At 38.4% G+C, this 23,016-nt stretch overlaps 1 protein-coding gene across 27 annotated transcripts in view; it reads left to right on the top strand.

The window, feature by feature from the left end:
- The window catches only part of SFI1 (SFI1 centrin binding protein), a 104,429-nt gene that overhangs the window by 37,530 nt on the left and 43,883 nt on the right, over positions 1-23,016 (top strand). For 17 of the 27 annotated variants that reach the window (XM_045041532.1, XM_045041531.1, XM_006938612.5 and 14 more), the window contains 3 exons: positions 1,911-2,005; positions 14,547-14,664; positions 16,944-17,046. In XM_045041532.1, coding sequence (XP_044897467.1) covers positions 1,911-2,005; positions 14,547-14,664; positions 16,944-17,046 — 316 coding nt within the window. The remainder of the gene's footprint in view (positions 1-1,910; positions 2,006-14,546; positions 14,665-16,943; positions 17,047-23,016) is intronic. The other 10 variants (XM_045041508.1, XM_045041519.1, XM_045041510.1 and 7 more) reach the window with 1 other exon arrangement.

The raw sequence follows: 23,016 nt of genomic DNA, 5'->3' as shown, positions 1-23,016 counted from the left end.
TATGTTTGGTCTATGCCTAATTTGTTAAATGTCTTTATGATGAGTAGTTGTTGAATTTTGTCAAATGCTTTTTCTGTGTCTACTGAGATGATCCTATAATTCTTTTCTTTTATTCTGTTAATGTGATATATCACATTGATTTGGAGAAAAGTTTTGAATCATATTCTGTTTTGCTTCAAAATATTTTTAGAGTAAGTAAGATCAAATTCCTAAATTAAACCCAAGCACATGTGCATGTGGGCACACACAAACACACACACACACACACACAGACACCTTTTTAACGTAAGTTACCATTATGTGTTGGTAATGTTCATGATTTCAATAGTGTTTTCTCACTGACACTTCTGTGTAATTTCTAATTCTGAGAGTATTCTGTTTTTTAAACTAATAAGTTGATTTAATTTTTATTGATTATGGGAGAAAATATATGCCCAATAGCAGACAGTAAAAAAATAGAAATGGGAAGGAAAAAAAACTCTAAATCTTGACGTTGGTCAAGGGATAAGTAGAGGAAAATGTAAAAATGGGAATTATATTAAATACACATTTTTATAATTTTTTAATTTATTTTTTTTTAATGTTTATTTAGTTTTGAGAGAGAGACAGAGCATGAGTGGGGAAGGGGTAGAGAGAGAAGGAGACACAGAATCTGAAGCATGCTTCAGGCTCCAAGCTGTCAGCACAGAGCCAGATGCAGGGCCCAAACTCACAAAACATGAGGTCATGACCTGAACTGAAGTCAGACACTCAACCAACTGAGCCACCTAGGCACCCTTTTTATTATACCTTTTCTAATAAAAGATTAATGTACCTTATACATCATATCTTCTTAAAATAATATTCACTCTCATAATCTTCTTTATTTAGGTTCTTTGGGTCAGAGTTTCTGATTTATAGATATTTCAGATAAAATATAGACAATGTTGAATCATTCTAATAAGGTGGTAGAGTATGAAATCAAGTCTTAGTCGGGGCGCCTGGGTGGTTCAGTCGGTTAAGTGTCCAACTCTTGGTTTCAGCTCAGATCATGAACTCAAGGTTTTGTGAGTTCAAGCCCCACGTTGAGCTCTGTGCTGACAGCACAGAGCCTGCTTGGGATTTTCTCTCTCTCTCTCTCTCTCTCTCTCTCTCTCTCTCTCTCTCTGCGCCCCTCCCTGCGCCCCTCCCTGCTCATGCTGTCTCTGTCTCTCTCAAAAAAGTAAATAAATAAACTTAAAAAAAAAAGCAAATCTTAGGACATAAGATAGTGAAAATATGGAAGGGCTGACAGTCTTTCTTTAAAAAAAAAATGTTTATTCATTTTGAGAGAGAGAATGCAGGCATGAGCAGGAAAAGGGCAGAGAGAGAAGAAGAGAGGGAATCCCAAGGAGGCTCCGAGCTGTCAGTGCAGAGCCCTATGTGGGACTCAGTCTGCTGAATTGTGAGATCATGACCTGAACCAAAATCAAGAGTCAGAGACCACCAAATGAGCCACCCAGGTGTCCCAGGACTGACAGTCTTAATGGGTACAGTGTATGTCTTGAGAAGGAAAAGACAAAGGAAAAGTGTCATTGACCATGTTTTAGTGCAGAGGAAAGGTATAATGTTTTATATAATGTGGATGATTAAGGTGATAATATTACTGTCATTCACAGCTTTGTGAATGCTGAAGGTGAAGTTATTCTTGGATAATTCCAGCCTATTTTTCCTTAATGATTCTATGTGGTGAGGAGAATGACTCTGCATTAAGGAGAATAGGTTTCACTTTGATTGTGGGAAATGAAATTTTTAGCTTAAGAGATAGGTAAGACTTTTTTATATCAGAATCATCCATGTTAATATCTCCTGAGTACAGAACGGATTTGGTATATTGAGTTAGGAGTTTTTTTGGTTTAAAGAAATACCATTTGCTTTTTTCACCTCCTCAGATATTACTTGTACAATCTGATGTTCCAGACCTGGAGGACCTATGTGCATCAGCGGCAAGAGATGAGGAACAAGTACATGAGAGCTGAGAATCATGGTGAGAAAAGGAAGTACATGTCTAAAAAAATTCCTTCATTTATTTGATTTTTTTAAATGAAGACTTAATTTTTTAGAGCAATTTTAGTTAGGTTCATAACAAAATTGAGAGGAAGATTACAGTGATTACCCATTTATCCCCTTCCTCCCACATACATAGTCTCTCCCACTATCATCATCACTCACCAGGGTGGTACATTTGTTACAATGAATCTGCATCCACACATCGTTATCACTCAAAGTCCATAGACCTCAGGGTTCACTCTTGGTGTTACACATTCTATGGACATGTATCTCATTACGGCATCAAACAGAATATTGTCACTGGTCTGAAAATCTTCTGTGCTCTGTCTATTTAGTTCATCTCCTCCCCCTTGCAACTTTTAACTGTCTTCATAGTTTTGCCTCTTCCAAAATGTCATATAATTGAAATCATCTAGTATGGATGTAGCCTTTTCAGATTGGCTTCTTTTACTTCGTAATATGCACTTAAGGTTCCTCCATATCTTTTATGTCTTGATAGCTCATTTCTTTTTAGTGCTGAATAATATTCCAATGTCTGGATGTACCACAATTTATCCATTTCTAAGAAGGACATCCTGGTTGCTTCCAAAGTTTGGCAATTATGAATAAAGCTTCTGTAAATCTCCATGTGCAAGTTTTTGTGTAGATATAAGTTTTCAACTCCGTTGGGTAAATACCAAGGATTGCAGTTGCTGATCATATGGTAAGAGTATGTTTAATTTTGTAAGAAACTGCCAAACTGTCTGCCAGAGTGTCTGTACTGTTTTGCATTCCCACCAGCAATGAATGAGAATATCTGTTGTTCCACATCCTCACCAGCATTTGGTGTTGTCAGTGTTTTGGATTTTGGCCGTTCTAATAGGTTCGTGTAGTGGTATCTTGTTTTAATTTGTATTCCCTGATGACATATGATGTGGAACATCTTTTCATATGCTTATTTGCCATTTGTGTATTTTTGTTGAGGTATCTGTTAAGGTCTTTCGCCCATTGTTAAAATTGGATTGTTTGTTTTCTTGTTGAGTTTTAAGAGTTCGTTGTATATTTGGGATAACATTTTTTTTTTTATCAGATGTGTCGTTTGTAAATATTTTCTCCCAGTCTGTGACTTGTTTCCTCATTCTCTTTACATTGTCTTTTGCAAAGCAAAAGTTTTTAATTTTAATGAAGTCCAGCTCATCAAATTTTTCTTTCATGGAAGATGCTTTTAGTGTTGTATCATACCCAAGGTTATCTGAGATTTCTCCTATGTTATTGTCTAGGGGTTTTCTAGTTTTGTGTTTTACATTTAGGTCTGTAGTCCACTTTGAGTTAATGTTTATGAAGAATGTAAGGTCTGTGTCTAGATTCTTTTTTTGTTTTTTGTTTTTTTTTGCATTTTTAAATCGAATTGTTTCCGCACCATTTGTTGAAAAGACTGTCTTTACTCCATTGTAATGCCCTGCTACTTTGTCAAAGATAAGTTGGCTGTATTTACATGGGTCTGTTTCTGGACCTTCTGTTCCATTGAAGTATTTGTCAGTTCTTTTACCAATATCACTTTGTTTTGACTACTGTAACTTTATAGTTAAGTCTTGAAGTCAGGTAGTGTCATTCCTCCAACTTTATTCTTCTTCTTTAATATTGTGTTGGCTATTCTAGGTCTTTTGCCGCCTATAAACTTTAGAATCTGTTTGTTGATTTTGGTTGGAATTGCACTGAGTGTGTAGATCAAGTTGGGAAGATCTGACATCTTGACAATATTGAGTCTCCCTATCCATGATAATGGGATATCCCTCCATTTATTTAGTTCATTGATTTCGTCCATCAGAGTTTTTCAGTTTTCCTCACACTGACATTGTATATATTTTGTTAGATTTATACCTATTTCATTTTTGGGGGTGCTAATGTAGATTCTATGGGATTTTCTATGTAGATAGTTAAGCCGTTTATGAACAGAGACTGTTTTATTCCTTCCTTTCCAAACTATTTTTATTACACTGGCTAGAGCTTCCAGTAAGACATGACATAGGAGTGGTGAGAGTGGACACCCTTGCCTTGTTCCTGATTTTAAGGGAAAAGCATTTAGTCTTTAACCATTAAATATGACGTTAGCTGTAGGGTTTTTTTTTTGGTAGATGTCCTTTATCAATTAAGGAAGTTATTTTTTATTCCTAGTTTTCTGAACACTTTTATCATTAAGAGGTATTGAATTTTGTTGGTATCATTAAGAGGTATTGAATTCTGTATCTATTGAGATGATTCACGTTTTTCTTTTTTAGTCCTTTAATATGGTGAAACACATACAGCAATTTTCTAATTTTGAACCATTCTTACATTCCTGAGATTAATGCCATTCTTTATATATTCCTGGGTTCAGTTTACCAACTGTTTTATTGAAGATTTTTACATCTATGTTCATGATGATATTGGTCTATAGTTTTCTCTTGTTGTAATGTCTTTGTCTGGTTTTAGTTAAGCGGTAATCCTGGCCTCATAAAATGAGTTGGGAAGTGTTTCCTCATCTTCTACTTTCTAAAAAGGATTTGTAGAATTGGTATTATTTCTTCCTTCAATATTTGGTAAAATTCTTTAGTGAACTCATCCGGGCCTGGAGTTTTCCTTGTTGGAGAATTTTGAAGTTTGAATTCAAGTTTTTGAGTAGATGGAAGACTATTTAGGTTACCTATGAAGCAGTTTTGGTAATTTGTCTTTCAAGGAATTAGTCCATTTTAAATATGTTGTTTAATTTATGGGCATAGAGTCATTTGAAGTACTCCATTATTATAATGTTAATGTCTGCAGGGTCTGTAGTGATAGCTCCTCTCTCATTCCTAATATTGATCATTTATATCTTTAACCTTTTATTCTTGGTTAGTGTGACTAGAGCTTTATCAGTTTTATCCATCTTTCAAATAACCAGCTTTTACATTCATTCTGTTTTTCTGTTTTCAAGTTCCTTGATTTCTGCTCCTGTCTTTATTATTACCTCACTTCTGTAAGGTTTGGTTTCAATTTGCTTTTCCCCCCCTAGTTTCTTAAGATGTAAGCTGAGATTACTGATTTGAGCCTTTTCCTTTTTTCTAACACAAGCATTTATGGTAATAAAGCTTCCCTTAAGCATCGTTTTAACTGCACCCCCCCCCCCAGATTTTAATATTTGCAGCTCTGTTTTCATTCAATGAGAAATGTTTTCTAACTTCTGTGATAACTTCCTTTTTGACCCACAGGTTATCTAAAAGTGGGTTTAGTCCTATATTGGAGATTTTCTAATACCTTTCTATATTTATAGAGATAGTTAAAAATAGGAGAGGAGTTAAGATGGCAGAGTAGTATGGGGACCCTGAGCTTGTCTCATCCCTGAAATGCAGCTAGATCAGCATCAAGCCATTTTGAACACCTAGGAAATTGATCTGAGGATTAATGCAACAATCTGCATGATTTGAGCCAGAGAACTTGGCAGGTATGCAGTGTGGAGAAGTGAATTGGGGGAGAGAAAAGCTGTGGGGCTGCTGAGGGTTGGGAGCCATTTTGACGGAGAGAGGACAGAGAAAGAGAAAGGAGGAAAGTGCAGTGTATCAAGATCACACACAGGGGCGCCTGGGTGGCGCAGTCGGTTAAGCGTCTGACTTCAGCCAGGTCACGATCTCGCGGTCCGTGAGTTCGAGCCCCGCGTCAGGCTCTGGGCTGATGGCTCGGAGCCTGGAGCCTGTTTCCGATTCTGTGTCTCCTTCTCTCTCTGCCCCTCCCCTGTTCATGCTCTGTCTTGCTCTGTCCCAAAAATAAATAAAAAACGTTGAAAAAAAAATTAAAAAAAAAAAAAAAAAGATCACACACAAAAAAGCCCTCTACCCTAAAGTAGCTGGAGAGAGAGAAAGGGTGAAAACACTCACGGGGGACTAGACAAGAAATCTGTTCCCCAAAACCATTGATGAAGAGAAAGGACAGGGTTTCAATATCTCCAGGACTCTATAAACAGTCGAGCACAGAGTTTGAAGTTTCAGAGCTCCAGTGAGGAAGATGGGCCAATCCCCAGGAGGAGGCAGTGTGATCTGAGGGGTCCATGTGCCACATGGAGAAAAGTAGTTCCCCTACTTGGAAAGCATTTGGTAGAGGCTATATAGCCTTCCCTGTGGGCAAAAATCCAGCAGACCCCAGAGAGCTGCAAAGCTTACTGATATTGGAACAAAAATACCAGAGTGCGGCAAGACCTGGTGGTGGCTGTGTGTTGTTATTTACTATAAACTCTGAGTCTCTGCCACCATCCAATCATGCAAACGTTTTCTGGGACAAGTCAATACCTGGCCATTGCTCCATGAGACACTCCCCCAGAGAATCACCGTGGGTCCAAGCCATGGGGTCTCTGAAGTATGGGATTTTGAAACACATCCCCATTTGAGATAAAACTCTGAAGGGAGGTGCCACCTGGCTGGCAGACAGCTTGGACACAGACAGGGTAAAGGAGGGGGGAAGACAGTTGCCTGAGACAAAGGAGAAGTGATTGATCATGTGTTTGTGAGGGCACGAAATTCCTGCACCAGAGACTAGAGAGCTAGGTGAAGCCATTTTCACCTCTAGCACACACACAGATCAATCCCAGTGAGCTAAGCAGCACCACCAAGTGGAGAACAGAGCCATCACACCAAGCCCCACCCACTTGTGCCCTCCAGGCACATCCCCCAGAATAGGAGCACAAATCCCTTCCACCTTCTTAATCTAGACTATAATGTGCAGAGTTTCAATTCTAGGGGAAACTGGATGTAATTTCATCCAGATTTCATTCTGTTGGCTTGTTCGTTTTTGTTGCTTCTGTTTCTGCTTATGTTGTTTGCTTTTTTCTTTCTCTTTCTTGGATACAGAAAGAGCAAATTAATTTTTTGGTTTTTTATTCTAGTTTATTTTACTCCATTTTATTTAAAAATTTATTGGGGTGCCTGGGTGGCTCAGTCGGTTAAGCATCCGACTTCAGCTCAGGTCACGATCTCACGTTCCGTGAGTTCAAGCCCCGCGTTGGGCTCTGGGCTGATGGCTCAGAGCCTGGAGCCTGCTTCTGATTCTGTGCCTCCCTCTCTCTCTGCCCCTCCCCCATTCATGCTCTGTCTCTCTCAGTCTCAAAAATAAATAAACATTAAAAAAAATTTTTTTTAATTTATTTAAACTTTTTTTTTTGGTCTATTTTTTCTTTTTTATCAAGCTTCTTTCAACAATCAGACCCAAACACATCTAGGATCTAGATTCCTTTATTTGATTTTCTGCTTTGTTTTTTATTTAAAAATTTTTATTTTTTATTAATTTTTTTCTTCCTCCAAAATGACAAGATGGAGGAATTCATCCCAAAGGAAAGAACAGGAAGAAATGATGGACAGAAATTTAACCAACACAGATATAAGTAAAATATCTGAGCTAGAATTTAAAACCATGATTATAAGAATACTAGCTGGGGTTGAAAAAAAAAGCATAGAAGACACCAGAGAATCTCTTTCTGCAGAGATAAAATAAATAAAATCTAGTCAGGCTGAAATTAAAAATGCTGTAACCGAGATGCAATCTCTTATGGATGCCATGATGGTAAGGATGGATGAAGTAGAGCAGTGAATCAGTGATACAGAAGATAAAATTATGGAAAATAATAAAGCAGGAAAAAAGAGGGAAAGAAAGGCAAAAGGTCACAATACAAGACTTTTTTTTGTCATTTATTTATTTTTGAGAGAGAGACAGAGCATGAGTGGGGGAAGAGCAGAGAGAAGGAGACACAGAATCCAAAGCAGGTGTTAGCACAGAGCCTAACATGGGGCTCGAACTCATGAACTGCAAGATCATTACCTGAACTGAAGTCAGACTGAGCCACCCAGGTGCCCCAATCACAATACCAGACTTACAGAACTCAGTGACTTGTTAAAGAGGAATAACATGTGTATCATAGGAGTCCCAGAAGATGAAGAGAGAGAAAAAGGGGCAGAAGGTTTATGTGAGCAAGTTATAGCTGGAAAACTTTCCTGATCTGAGGAAGGACACAGACATCAAAATCCATGAAGCACAGAGAACTGCCATTAGATTCAACAAAAACCGACCATCACCAAGGCATATCATACTCAAATTCACAACATAGACAGGGAAAGAATCATGAAAGCAGCAAGGGGAAAAAAGTCCTTAGCCTACAAGGGAAGACAGATCAGGTGCACAGCAGGTTTGCCCACAAATACATGGCAGACCAGAAAGGAGTGGTGGGATATATTCAGTGTGCCCAGTGGGAAAAATATGCAGCCAAGAATTCTTTATCCAGCAAGGCTGTCATTCAAAATAGAAGGAGAGATAAAGTTTCCCCAGACAAACAAAATCTAAAGGAGTTTGTGACCACTAAACCAGCCCTGCCAGAAATCTTAAGGGGGACTCTGAGTGGAGAAACAAACAAAACAAAACACCAAAACAAAACAAAACAGACCAAAAGCAACAAAGACTAGAAAGGACCAGAGGACATCACCAGAAACATCAACTCTACAAGCCACACAATGGCACTAAATTCATATCTTTCAATAATCACTCTAAATGTAAATGAATTAAATGTTCCAATCAAGACAGGATATCAGAATGGATTAAAAAAAAAATAAGACCCATCTAAATGCTGCCTATAGGAGACTCATTTTAGACCTAAAGACACGTGCAGATTGAAAGTAGGGGGATGGAGAACCATCTTCATGCTAATGGACATCAGAAGAGAGCTGGAGTAGCTGTACGTCTATCAGAAAAACTAGATTTTAAAACAAAGACTGTAACGAGTTGAAGGACATAATATCATGATTAAAGAAGAGCTAACAATCATAAATACTTATGCCCCCAACTCGAAATCACCCAAATATATAAACCAATTAATCATAAATATAAACTCATTAATAAAATACAATAGTAGGAGACTTTAACACCCACTTACAGCAATGGACAGATCATCTCAGCAGAAAATCAACACAGAAACAGTGGCTTTGAATGATAAATTGGACTGTATGGACTTAACAGATATATTCAGAACATTTCATCCTAAAGCATTCTTCTCGAGTGCACATGGAACATTATCCAGAATAAATCACATACTGAGTCACAAAATCAGCCCTCAAGAAGTACAAAAAGATTGATATCATACCATGCATATTTTCAGACCACAGTACTATGAAACTTGAAATCAACCACAAGAAAGAATATAGAAAGACCACAAATACTTGGAGGTTAACGAATATCTTATTAAAGAATAAACGTGCTAACCAGGAAATTAAAGAGGAAATTAAAAAGTACATGGAAGCCAATGAAAATGAAAACACGACAGTCCAAAACCTTTGGGATGCAGCAAAGGCAGTCATAAGAGGGAAATACATAGCAATCCAGGCCTTCCTAAAGAAGGAAGAAATGTCTCAAATACACAACCTAACCTTATACCTAAAGGAGCTGGAAAAAGAACAGCAAATAAAGCCCAAAACCAACAGAAAATGGGAAATATAAAGATTAGAGCAGAAATCAATGATATAGTAAAAAAAAAAAACAAACAACAGAACAGATCCACAAAACCAGGAGCTGGTTCTTTGATAGAATTAACAAAATTGATAACCCCCCAGCCAGATTTATCAAAGAGAAAAAGGAAAGGACCCAAATAAATAAAATCACGAATGAAAGAGGAGAGATCACAACCAGCACCACAGAAATACAAACAATAATAAGCGAATATTATGAGCAATTACATGCCAACAAATTGGGGAATCTGGAAGAAATGGATAAATTCCTAGAAACATATAAACTACCAAAACTGAAACAGGAAGAAATAGAAAATTTGAACAGACCCATAACCAGAAAGAAATTGAATCAGTAATCAAAAATCTCTCTTGGGGCGCCTGGGTGGCGCAGTCGGTTAAGCATCCGACTTCGGCCAGGTCACGATCTCGCAGTCCGTGAGTTCGAGCCCCGCGTCAGGCTCTGGGCTGATGACTCAGAGCCTGGAGCCTGCTTCCGATTCTGTGTCTCTCTCTCTTCCCTCCCCCGTTCATGCTCTGTCTCTCTCTGTCCCAAAAATAAATAAACGTTGAAAAAAAAAATTAAAAAAAAAAAAAAAATCTCTCAACAAACGAGTCCAGGGCTGGATGGCTTCCCAGGGGAATTCTACCAGACATTTAAAGAACAGCTAATACCTATTCTTTTGAAGCTGTTCCAAAAAATAGAAATGGAAAGAAAACTTCCAAACTTATTCTATGAGGTCAACTTTACCTTGATTCCAAAACCAGACAGACCTCACTAAAAAGGAGAATTACAGACCAATTTCCCTAATGGACATGGATGCAAAAATTCTCAGCAAGATGCTAGCAAACCAAATCCAACAATATAGTAAAAGAATTATTCACCACGATCAAGTGGGATTTATTCCTGGGCTGCAGGGGTGGTTCAGTGTCCACAAATCAATCAATATGATTCATCACATTAATAAAAGAAAGGATAAGAACAACATGATCCTCTCAATAGATGCAGAAAAAGCACTTAACAAAAAATAGCCTACTTTATTGATAAAAACCCTTAAGAAAGTAGGAGTAGAGGGAACATACCTCAACATCATAAAGACCATATATGAAAGACTCACCGCTAATATCATCCTCAATGGGTAAAAATTGAGAGCTTTCTGTCTAAGGTCAGGACCCGTGACAGGGATGGCCACTCTCACCACTGTTGTTCAACATAGTACTGGAAGTCCTAGCCTCAACAATCAGACAACACAAAGAAATAAAAGGCATCCAAATTGGCAAGGAAGAAGTCAAACTTGCACTCTTGCAGATGACATGATACTCTATGTGGAAAACCCAAAAGACTCCACCAGAAAACTCCTAGAACTGATAACATGAGTTCAACAAAGTCACAGAGTATAAAATCAACATACAGAAATCAGTTGCATTTCTATATGCCAATAATGAAGCAGCAGAAAGAGAAATCAAGGAATCGATTCTATTTACAATTGCACCAAAACCCATAAGATACCTAGGAGTGAACCTAACCAAAGAGGTAAAAGATCTGTATGCTAAAAACTATAGAAAGCTTAAGAAGTTGAAGAAGACACAAAGAAATGGAAAAACATTCCATGCTCATGGATTAGAAGAACAGTTATTGTTAAAGTACCTACACTACCCAAAGCACTCTACACATTCAGTGCAATCCCTAGCAAAATAACACCAGTATTCTTCATAGAGCTAGAACAAACAATCCTAAAATTTTTATGGAACCAGAAAAGACCCCAAATAGCCAAAATAATGATGAAAAAGAAAACCAAAGCTGGAGGCATCACAATTCAGACTTCATGCTATATTACAAAGCTGTTATCATCAAGACAGTATGGTACTGGCACAAAACCAGACTTATAGGTCAGTAGAACAGAATAGAGAACCCAGAAATGGACCCACAAATGTATGGGAAACTAATCTTTGACAAAACAGGAAAGAATATCCAATGGAAGAAAGACAGTCTCCTTAGCAAATGGTGTTGGGAAAACTGGAGTGACCTGCAGAAGAATGAACCTGGACCACTTTTTTACACCATACATAAAAATAAACTCAAAATGGATGAAAGACCAAAATGAAACACAGGAAACCATGAAAATCCTAGAGGATAACACAGGCAACAACCTCTTTGACGTCATTCACAGCCACTTTTTACTAGACATAGCTCCAGAGGCAAGGGAAACAAAAGCAAAACTGAACTATTGGGACCTCATCAAGATAAAAAGCTTCTACACAGTGAAAGAAACAGTCAACGTAACTAAAAGGCAACCAACAGAATGGGAGAAGATATTTGCAAATGAAATATCGGATAAAGGGTAAGTTTTCAAAATCTGTAAAGAACTTCTCAAACTCAACACCCCCAAAACCAAATAATCCAGGGAAGAAATGGGCAAAAGACATGAACACTTTTCCAAAGAAGACATCCAGATGGCTAACAGACACATGAAAAGATGCTCAACATCACTCATCATCAGGGAAATACAAATCAAAACCACAATGAGATAAATACCTCATACCTATCAGAATGGCTAAAATTAACAACTCTGGAAACAACAAATGTTGGCGAGGATGCAGAGAAAGGGGAACACTTTGGCACTGTTGGTGGGAATGCAAACTGGTGCAGCCACTTTGGAAAACAGTATGGAGGTTCCTCAAAAAATCAAAAATAGAGCTACCCTGTGATTCAGCAATTATACTACCTAGGTATTTATCTGAAGGATTCAAAAATGCTGATTTGAAGGGGTACATGCACCCTAATGTTTATAGCAGTACTATTAATAGTAGCCTAAGTATGGAAAGAGCCCAAATGTACATTGATGGATGAATGGATAAACACGATGTGGTATATTTTATACGATGGAATATTAGTGATCAAAAAGAATGAAATCTTGCCATTTGCAACAACGTGGATGAAACTAGAATGTATTATGCTGAGTGAAGTAAGTCAGACAAATATATGATTTCACTCATATGTGGAATTTAAGAAACAAACAAATGAACATAGGGGAAGGGAAGGGAAAATAAGACAAAAACAGGGAGGCAAACCGTAAGAGACTCTTTTTTAAAAAAAACATTTTTTTAGGTTTACTTGTTTATTTTGAGAGAGGGAGAGGGAGGGAGGGAAGAGGGGGGGGAATGGGTGGGGGGAGGGGCAGAGGAGAGAGAGAATCCCAAGTAGGCTCAACACTGGCAAAGCAGGGCTTTGAACCCATGAACTGTGAGATCATGAGTTAGACACTTAACCAACTGAGCCACCCAGGCCCCCCAATAAGAGACTCTTAAATACAGAGAATAAACTGAGGGTTGTTGGAGGGGTGTTGGGTAGGGGGATGGGCTAAATGGGTGATGGACATTAAGGAGGGCACTTGTTGGGATGAGCACTGGGTGTTATATGTAAGCCAGTTTGACAATAAATTATATAAATAAATAAATGTATGTATGTAAGTGATGAATCACCAAATTCTGTTCCTGCAAACATTATTACACTATATGTTAACTAACTTGGATTTAAATAAAATGAAAAATATAAAGAAACATTCAAAATATCTTTATTGATGTTCTAATTTACTTCATTATGATCAGAGAACTTAGTATGACTTCAGTTCTGTTACATTTGTTCAGGTTTGTTTTATTTTGTTTCAGAACGTGCTTTGTCTTGTGAATAGTCTATCTTTGAGGAATGTGCATTCTTCTGTCTCATATTATTATTTAAAATTATAATGAATACAGCTATATTATGGGGTAGAAAGAAAAGTCACTTGAATTCTTCAGATAAAAAGAGTTGTTTCTGACTTATGACAGTTGTCTCAGGCTATGCCCACAGACCTCAGGGAGTATCTTTTCACTCTCATACTGTTAAGTAAAAAAGTAACAAGTACTTTTAGGCCTTTGGGAAGTGTGGTTCTCTAAATTGTCTAGAATCATGGCAGAGACCATTAATGCAGATTCTTGTATACCAGCCTCAGGAAAATAACAGCTTGCATTTATTGGAGACACTTTTCATAGATGATCTCATTTACCCTTGGCAAACATACCTTTAAAGAAGGCGCCATTTTATAGATGAGGAACTTGTATGATGTTACTCAGCCCAGTGATAAGCTCAGTATTCACACCTGGTATGTCTTACTCAGGAACCCAAACTCTAAACCACAGCAGCATTGCCCGAGGGGCCTAAGGAAGCTACATGTTGTATTCTCTGTGTCTTGACTTGATTGGTTAATTGCTATGAAATAGAAATAAAGCTCTTGTCTTACCACATTTTGAGAAAGTCTTGAACACGGTTGACATAATTTTGTTTTCTCCTTTGTGTTCTGAAAAGAACAGAAATTAACTTCATTAGTGATGGCTTTCATAATGAAAATGGCATTACTTCAAAGGGAGACCTATGGACCTTTACACTTCCCGTATTTAGTAAATTCTCTTTCTTCCAGGAACACTACTGGTCCTTTTTATTCTGTTTTCCAAGCAGATACAGATAGTATCCTTTTCTTTTGTCTTGCTTATTCTACTTTACAATTATTATTTCAAGCAGAAAGTTTTAGAACATAATTTTTTCTCCTTTAACTTTATGCTGTGGGAAGTTTTAAATGTCTACAAAATTGGAAGATGAAATAATGAACCTCCATGTACCTGTCACTCAGCTTCATCAGTTACCAACTCATACCAGTCTCACTTCTCTGCTTTTTTGTGTTATTCACATTATTTCATCTGTAAATATCACAGAATATATATCTAGAAAGAATGTCGTTTAAAACAGAAGATTTCTGAACAGTGTAGTATATTTATTTTCCTTTAAGTGGTTTGTAAATGTCATCACTTGTATAGCCATTCTTCACCTGTCCTTTTGTCTTTATTCATTTTGTAGATTTTCACAACTTTTCCACCAGGGGGCACTTGAAGGCTGGATGAATTTAGATATTCAAAAGGAGGGTGAATACAGAGAGCCCATGAGCTTCTCGATAACCCAGAAGTACTCTGTTATCTTTCCCTACTCCTTTTTGAAAATCTTTTTGATGCATCTAGATGCAAAGCAAAAGATGCGGCAGGCCTGGAAGTCCTGGATGATCTACGTGGTTTTTCGTAGAACCAAACTTCAGATGCAGACCACTGCCCTGGAGTTTAGGCAGCGGAATATTTTATGGTGAGTGTGTTCAATTGCTCTGCAAATCAGCAGCTATCATTTGACCTCTGTTTTGTATTATGCACATAAATACCCACCTTAGGGGTGCCTGGGTGGCTCAGGTTAAGCATCTGACTCTCAATTTCTTCAGCTCAGGTCATGATCTCACCGTTTGTGAGATCCAGCCCCCTGTTGGGCTCTGCACTAACAGCATGATGCCTGCTTGGGATTCTCTCTTTCCCTGTCTCTCTGCCCCTCCCTTGCTCGCTCTCTGTCTTTCTCAGAATAAAAAAAAACATTTTTCTAAAAACCCACTGCAGGGTGTCTGGGTGGCTCATTCAGTTAAGTGTCTGAATTCAGCTCAGGTCATGATCTCACAGTTCAAGGGTTTGGGCCCTGCATTGGGCTCCATGCTGGTGGTGTGGAGATTGCTTGGGGTTCTCTCTTTCTCCCTCTCTCTCTGCCCCCTCTCAACTCATGCTTTCTCTTTCTCAAAAATAAATTAATTTTTTTAAAAAGCCACCTTAAAACAGTGTTTCAAACATAGTTGATCCTTAAATAAATATTTATTGACAACTTGTTCAACTACACTATCAGGTTTTCACATAATCAGCAGTAACAGTAATTGAGTACTTACTGTGTTTGAGTAAACACTGTTGTTTGTGTGTGTTAATTTTTTAATGTAAAGTCTCATTCCATCATCACCATAAACTAAAATAAGTACTGTTTTTGTAAATATTAAGATACACAGAGTCCAAGGGCACCTGGGTGGCTCAGTCATTTGAGTGTCTGACTCTTGATTTTGGCTCAGGTCATGATATCACAGTTTGTGGGTTTGAATTCCACCTCGGGCTCTGCACTGACAGCATGGAACCTACTTGGGTTTCTCTCTCTCCCTCTCTCTTCTCTTTCTCCAGAAAGAGCACACCTGCATTCTCTCTCAAAGTAAATACATAAACTTTAAAAAAAAAAAAAAAAAAAAGATAACACAAAGGGTCTCAGAAAGGTTGAGTAATTTGCCCGAGCCCATATAAGTTGTAATTGGTAAAATAGGGCTCAGCTACCCATCTTTCTGATGCTAAAGCCCATTTTCGTAACTGCCCTATACAGCATTTCATCAGCATTGTCCACACCTTGGAGGGACATGAATTAGTTGACTTTGAAAACCAGACATGTGTAACAATGAGCTGCTTTTATAGTGGGACTGATCCCACTGAATGTTGTCTCTGGTTGGTCCTTTAGGTGTCCTGAATGGCAGCATATTAAAAGCTCAAAAGAGGTGGACCCTCTGATATAGATAAGAGCAGAAGCTTTGCAGCTAGACTGACTTGAGCTCAAATCCATGTTCCCACATGTATAGTTGTGTCCTTTCACCTCCACATTTCACTTTCCTCATTTGTGAAATAGGTACACCTTGAAGTGTCTTTCAGGGTTGTCATGGGTGATAAATATGATGACATCCAAAGTATTTAGCATGGTATCCAGAACATCAGTACACCTAAAAATTCTTTTTTGTTTTAAATAACCTCATTAAGTTATTTAAAATTTATTTGGCAAATATTTTTGAATGCTTAATAAGTGTACATTTCTATCAGAGTCTATGGGGGATGTTTTTACATAATTTTACTTATTTACGGGGCTTAAAATGTTCCTAGTCCTGTACTGGCTGCTGGGACTGAATTCAGGCAACTTGTAATCCCCTAAGTGCTTATAAAGGTAAGTAGTAATGTAAGATAGCTTGAGATTTTGAAGTGAGTGATGCTGCTAAGCACGGCCCAGGTTAGGATGACATAAAGATTTTGCTAGGTTAGAGTGACCAAAGTGAGTGCTTCTGTAAAAAGCAGAGGTTGCAAACTCTCATTTCCTCATTACTGTTTTCCTACAGCTAATTAGAAAAAAGGCAGAAAGGACGCCAAGACTGGAGATCTAAAAGCCATGTTTTTTGTAATTTGTTTTGTGAAATCTCCTGATTTTTTTGTATGTTGGCAATAATTCATATTTTTAAACATGTGTAGTTCCAAATAGAGCATGTCTGGAGTTTCTAAGACTGGAGCTGACCTTAGGAACCATCAGTTTCCAGCCCTAAATTAGCTGTTCTAGGACTGCTTCTCGTTTTTTTTTGTTTTTGTTTTTTTATTTTTTTATTTTTTTCAGCAGTGGCTCCAACAGATGTCAGTCGAGATGGCACAGTGAGGGAATAGAGACTTGAGACGAGGGTCCAAGGCCCAGCCCTCATTGACCTTCTCTTTTCTGGGTGGCTTTTTTTTGACTGGTTCTATCTTTGGTTTGTTCTTTGACAGGGTGTGGTGGAGCCACTGGAGGCAGCAGCTGGGATGGGTCCGTGTGGGCCATGCCCTCCATGCATCAGCTGTGAAGCACAGGGCCCTGAGCCTCCAGCTGCAGGTGAGCGCAGCAGACTTTGGCATAGGTGTCTTCTGTCCATGTTGTCAAACCCCACAGCCACAGAGGGCAGGGTTGGATTCCCAAGAAGGCTGGCCATCATGCTGCTCCCTCTCTCCTAGGCCCTCCCTGCAGCTAAGGGGGTCAGGGGTGGTGGGCGGGGGTGGAGGGCAGAAGCAACATGGAAGGCTGGGTTCAATGGATAGAGGCTGCTGTTAGGAATATGCTAGGGTCATCTGGGTGGCTCAGTCAGTTAAACATCCGACTTTGGCTCAGGTCATGATCTTGTAGTTGGTGAGTTCAAGCTGCACACCAGGCTATGTGCTGACAGCACGGAGCCTGGAGCTGCTTCAATCCTGTCTTCCATCTCTACCCCCACCCTCCCACTCAGGTGCACAGGCACACATGCACACTCTCCCTCTTTCAAAAATAAAATAAAAAACATTTAAAAAATATGCTTAAATGTGATTACCAATGGTTTGTATGGTGCATTTGCTAATCATGGAGCTGGAAAGGCATTTATGAATTAGTTACAAATATGATTAAAGAAACAACAGTATATTCTTTATTTCCTTATTGCTGTTTTCCTATAGCAAGTTAGAAAATAATGAGGGCAGAAAAGAAACAGACTGTAAAGAAAACCTGGCTTCTAAATACAATTTTGCTTATATTGAGGTTTCTTTTGAGGATGCCACTAGCTTTTGGTCAGTAATAAAGGCCTAACATCTGTACTAAGACTATGCTGTGGTGAAGCTTTCTTATGACCTTTGATAGACTCTGAGTTTCTCTCAGTTCTTTGGTCTGCTGAGTAGTTCTAGGGCTGCCATGTCAGTTATAGAGAATAGAACAGGGAATAGGGAAAAAAAAGAAGTGACCTTTACTATATATAGGAGTAAATCTCTTTTTAATCTGACATGTTGCATCGTCAGTGCAAAGGTGTGCAGTATATGGAAATCACATGCAAATAGCATATATAATCATCTAGGTCAGGGGTCCACAGAGTGGCCCATATGTCATATTTGGCCTACAGTCTGTTGTAAATAAAGTTTTATTGGGATGCAGTTATACCTGCATTGTCCAAGGTTGCTTTCAGGCTACAAGGGCAGAGTTGAGTAGTTCCCACAGAGACTGTGTGTCATGCAAGTCTAAAATAGTTATTAATTGACTTTGAAGAAAAAATTTGCTCAGGGCACCTGGTTGACTCAGTTGGTTAAGTGTCCAACTTCGGCTCAGGTCATGATCTCTTGGATCGTGAGTTTGAGCCCCATGTTGGGCTCTGTGCTGACAGCACAGAGCCTCTGTGTCCCCCACTCTCTCTGCCCCTCCTCCTCTCACCTTTCTCCCAAAGAGCCACTCCGAGAGCCTATAAACCCATTCTGCTGGTGCTATTGCTCAGAACACTTCAGAATTCCCTTTTGATTGTTGTCTTCAAAGCTTGCAACGACAGATTTGACTGAATAATTTTAGTGAGAGCAGGTTTTCATGGTTAGTGGTTGGATTTAACATATAAAACAACCCAAGGTCATTCAGAGTCAAATTCAGTGAAAATTATGAATCATCAAGATCATATTAGTATATACGGGGCACGGGGTGTCTGGGTGGCTCAGTCAGTTGAGCATCTAACTCTTGATTTCAGTTTGGGTCATGATTCCACAGTTTAACAGGCTCTGCACTGATGCTGTACAGCCTGCTTGGGATTCTCTCTTTCTAAATAAATAAACGAACTTAAAAAAAAAGATATTGATATGGACCAAAAGCTGTGTGAAACTCTAAGACCAGATTTTATTATGCAGATTATGAGTAATAGTGCATTATGTCTAGTAAGTACCATATGGTTTATCAAGAATGTATACTTAAGTCATTTCTTTTAAGCCTCATGACATCTCTGAACTAGGCAGCATAGACATCATGAGATATGTGAAATTAAAAAAATATTTTTTATCAATTTGTGTACCTCAAACATAGAAACACTGAATATAAAACCTTTATAAAAACATGAGCAGATACCCAAGTAACCACTACCCAGATTTAGAAGGTGTTCGCATTTTCCATACTTGTTCAAACACTGCTCAAGCCCTGCTCAGGTTCCTCCATTCTGCCACCATCCATCCTCAGAGATGTCCCCTGCACTGATACAAGGTTATCATTCCCTTGTGTTCTTTTTCACTTGTAGAAATGTGTGCATACATACAAAGAAGAAATGTTCTGGTTTTGTGTAGTTAGGAAACTGATGAATGGTGTCATACTGGGCATTACTATGCAGCTTGCCTTTTTTATGCAACAGTATATTTTTGAGGTGTATCCTTGTAGGTGTGTAGAGATCTATTAACCGTACACTATGCCATTGTATGAATAAGGTACGGTTTATCTGCTTCAATAGTAGTCAGTATTTATGCTAATGATGGACTATTGATTACTTCTACATATTTTCAATTACAAATGGTTCTGCAGAGAGCATTTTTAAACATATATTATTGTGCAAGAGTCTGAAAGATTCTGTATTCTGGTTCCTGGAAATGACCTTGTTGGTTCATTGGGTATTCATCTCTCTGTCTTTATTAAGGATTGCCTAGTTGCTTTCCAGTGTTGTGCCGATTTAAGTGCTAACGTTTCAGTTCTCATTCCTTTCTGCCTCCTTAGCACTGTGCATTGCCAGACTTGGTCATCTTCACCAATTTGATAGGTATGGAACAGTAATTCACTGTTGCTTTAATTTGTGTTTCATTGATTCCTGGTGAGGCCCAGCATCTTTTCAGATGCTTGTTTGCATTTGGGTTTCTGCTTTTGAGCTTGTTTACATTCCTCACTCTTTATTATGTTGGGTTATTTGACCTTTTTTTTTTTTAATTTTTTAATGTTTATTTTTAAGAGAGAGAGAAGGAGATAGATAAAGCATGAGCAGAGGAAGGACAGAGAGAGAGGGAGACACAGAATCCTAAGCAGGCTCCAGGCTGCTCAACGCGGGGCTCAAACTCATGAGCTGTGAGATCATGACCTAAGCCAAAGTCTGATGCTTAACTAAGCTACCCAGGCACCACCCCCCTTTTTTTTAAATACTGATTTGTGGACATTGTTTTAGATTCTGCTTACTAATCTTTTGATGTTAGGGGTGCCTGGGTGGCTCAGTTGGTTAAATGTCTGACTCTTGATTTCGGCTCAGGTCATGATCTCACGATTTGTGAGTTTGATCCCCGTGTCAGGCTCTGTGCTGAAAGTGTGGAGCCTGCTTGGGGTTCATTCATTCATATTCTCTCTCTCTCTCTCTCTTTCTCTCTCTCTCTCTCTCTCTCTCTCTCTCTCTCTGTCTCCCTCCCTCCCTCCCTCTCATCTTCTTTCTCCCTCCCCCCTCAAGAATAAATAAATAAATTTGAAACAATAAAAACCAAAAGCTAATCTTTTAAATTTTTTTTTTCAACGTTTATTTTATTTTTGGGACAGAGAGAGACAGCATGAACGGGGGAGGAGCAGAGAGAGAGGGAGACACAGAATCGGAAACAGGCTCCAGGCTCTGAGCCATCAGCCCAGAGCCCGACGCGGGGCTCGAACTCACGGACCGTGAGATCGTGACCTGGCTGAAGTCGGATGCTTAACCGACTGCGCCACCCAGGCGCCCCAAAAGCTAATCTTTTGAGTGTTATATACTTTACACGTACTTTTTTCCAGTCTATAGCTTTTTAAAAAAATTTTTTTGCTTTGCTTATGATGCCTTTTTTTCCATACAGATATTATTAATTTCACCATAGCCTAATTCTTGTATCTTATGGTTTGGTCTTTAATATATTTTGGGTTTAATTTTATAAATTGTGTGAAAAGGGTCTTAATTTGTCATTTTCCATATGGATAATTAATTGCTGCAGCACTATTTGCTGATTCATCCATCCTTTATCTTTTTTTTTTTCAGTTTACTTATTTTGAGGCGGGGAGGGGCAGAGAGAGAGAGAGGGAGAGAGAGAGACTCCCAAGCAGGCTCTGCATGGGGCTTGATCTCACAAATTGTGAGATCATGACCTGAACCAAAATCAAGAGTCAGATGCTTAACTGACTAAGCCACCTAGGTGCTCCTGTCCTTTATCTTTTTTATATGATTATTAATCTACTTTCACTATAAAGTCCCAGTTATTCATGGGTCTGTTATGGGCTCTTCATTCCATTGGTCTGTATTTCTCTCTCTGAGCCAATACCACACTATTAATTGTGATTGAATAAAACAGGTAAGAAAGACTACCTAGGTTTCCACCTCAATCACCTATTTGCTTTGTACCTTTTAATGAGTTACCTACCCTCCCTGTACCTTAGATTTTTTTTTATCTGTAAGTAGATAATAATAGTGCCTACCTCATAGGTTTGTTGAAGATTAAGTGTGATGATACATGTACTAGGCTTAGAGCAATACCTAGAATATGGAAAGCTCAGTAAGTGTTAGCTGTTTATTACTGTTTCTACTTTTAAAGCTATCTCTTGTCTTTATACATGAAAAAGGATGACCTGTTTTATTCTCGATCTTTGTAAAATCACCTTACCTATTCTTTTTACTCTTTCTTACTAATTTTAGGATCAACTGTCAAGTTCCACCTCTAAGCCTACTAGGATTTTTACTATAACGCACTGACTTTTTACATTAGATTGGGGAAAATTGTCATGTTTATGATACTGAGTCATCCCGTCCATGAACTTGATCCATCTTGTGATATGTTGATGAGCATGAGAGGGAGAGTAAGAAGGATTAGGTCATGAAGTACATAAGGAGGCAGAGACTGTAGGTAAGGTCTTGCAGGCTACGCCCATGAAGGCTTTGGTTCTTATTCCAGTGGAGGTAAGAAGCTGCTGTCTTTGAGCGAGGGTGATACGATCACACTTACTTCTTAATGGGATCCCTTTGGTTCATCATGTGCTGCCTTTTGGGAAAAAAGAGAGGTGTGTGTGTGTGTGTGTGTGTGTACACACGTGTGTTTATATTTTTGAGAAGAACTAAGGGAAAAATAAGCCCAAAACTAACAAAAAGTGGTTTGTTAGTGGTAGGGGGTTGCAGGGAATAGTGTGGAAACAAAATATTTCTGTGATTTTACTTTCTTATACAATTTTAACTTTGAACCGTGTAGATATTTTATATAATAAAAAAAAAACACTCAAGTGAATCAAAAAGGAAAAAAAAGCAATCCCTAGAATTTTGAGGCGCACTAAAACAAACTTAAATTTGTAGCCATGACTATACAGAGAAAATAATTACTTCAAATAACTTTAAAATAGAATATTTTGACTGTTCATCCCTAGTGGGATGCATTCTAAGGACACAAAGAACTTCTAAGAAATCCAAAACCCGCATTCAGTAGTCTTATTGTTCATGGCAGGTTTAGAAACTATTATAGCTACATTGTGAAATAGAGCAAATGACTATGGCAGTGGCATTGGGAATCATGATTTTCAGTTTAAAAGAAAAGATTACAAATACAAAAGAAATTAAATAAAAAGCCCTGTCATCTGAGATTGGAAATGTAAATATCAATATGGACTTAAGATGTTTTTTAACTTAAAAAATGTATTTCTAGTTCTATTTACTGAAAAATTAGAAGCAATGAGTAGCGAGAATGTATGGCATTTAGCATTCCCAGTGCCCAAGTTATGGTCTCTGTTATGTCCTGGCTGAAAGGAACTGAGGCTTTTTGGAGAAATGGCTGATTCCAGGTCTAGAGCAGGATATGGACATCATAAGCCCAGGATATAGTCTGCTGGAAAGTGAGGAAATTAGCAAAGGCTAATGGAATTGTGTCAGAACTCAGCCAAAAGACTCATAGACTTACGATAGAACAATTGGGACCTCAGAAAGTAATAACTGCAGTGAATGAAAACACATCAAATATATAAAAATCCATACATGTATAATGGGGGAGGAGGAACTCACTGGTCACATATTTGGGTTGTTAGAGCATTTACTCAATTAGAAAATTAATGAAAGCCTAGGTGGCTTAGTTGGTT

Source organism: Felis catus, chromosome D3 (assembly GCF_018350175.1).
Source record: "Felis catus isolate Fca126 chromosome D3, F.catus_Fca126_mat1.0, whole genome shotgun sequence".
NCBI lineage: Eukaryota > Metazoa > Chordata > Mammalia > Carnivora > Felidae > Felis > Felis catus.
Note: the sequence above shows the minus strand (reverse complement) of the source record. Positions and strands in the feature narration are given on the sequence as shown.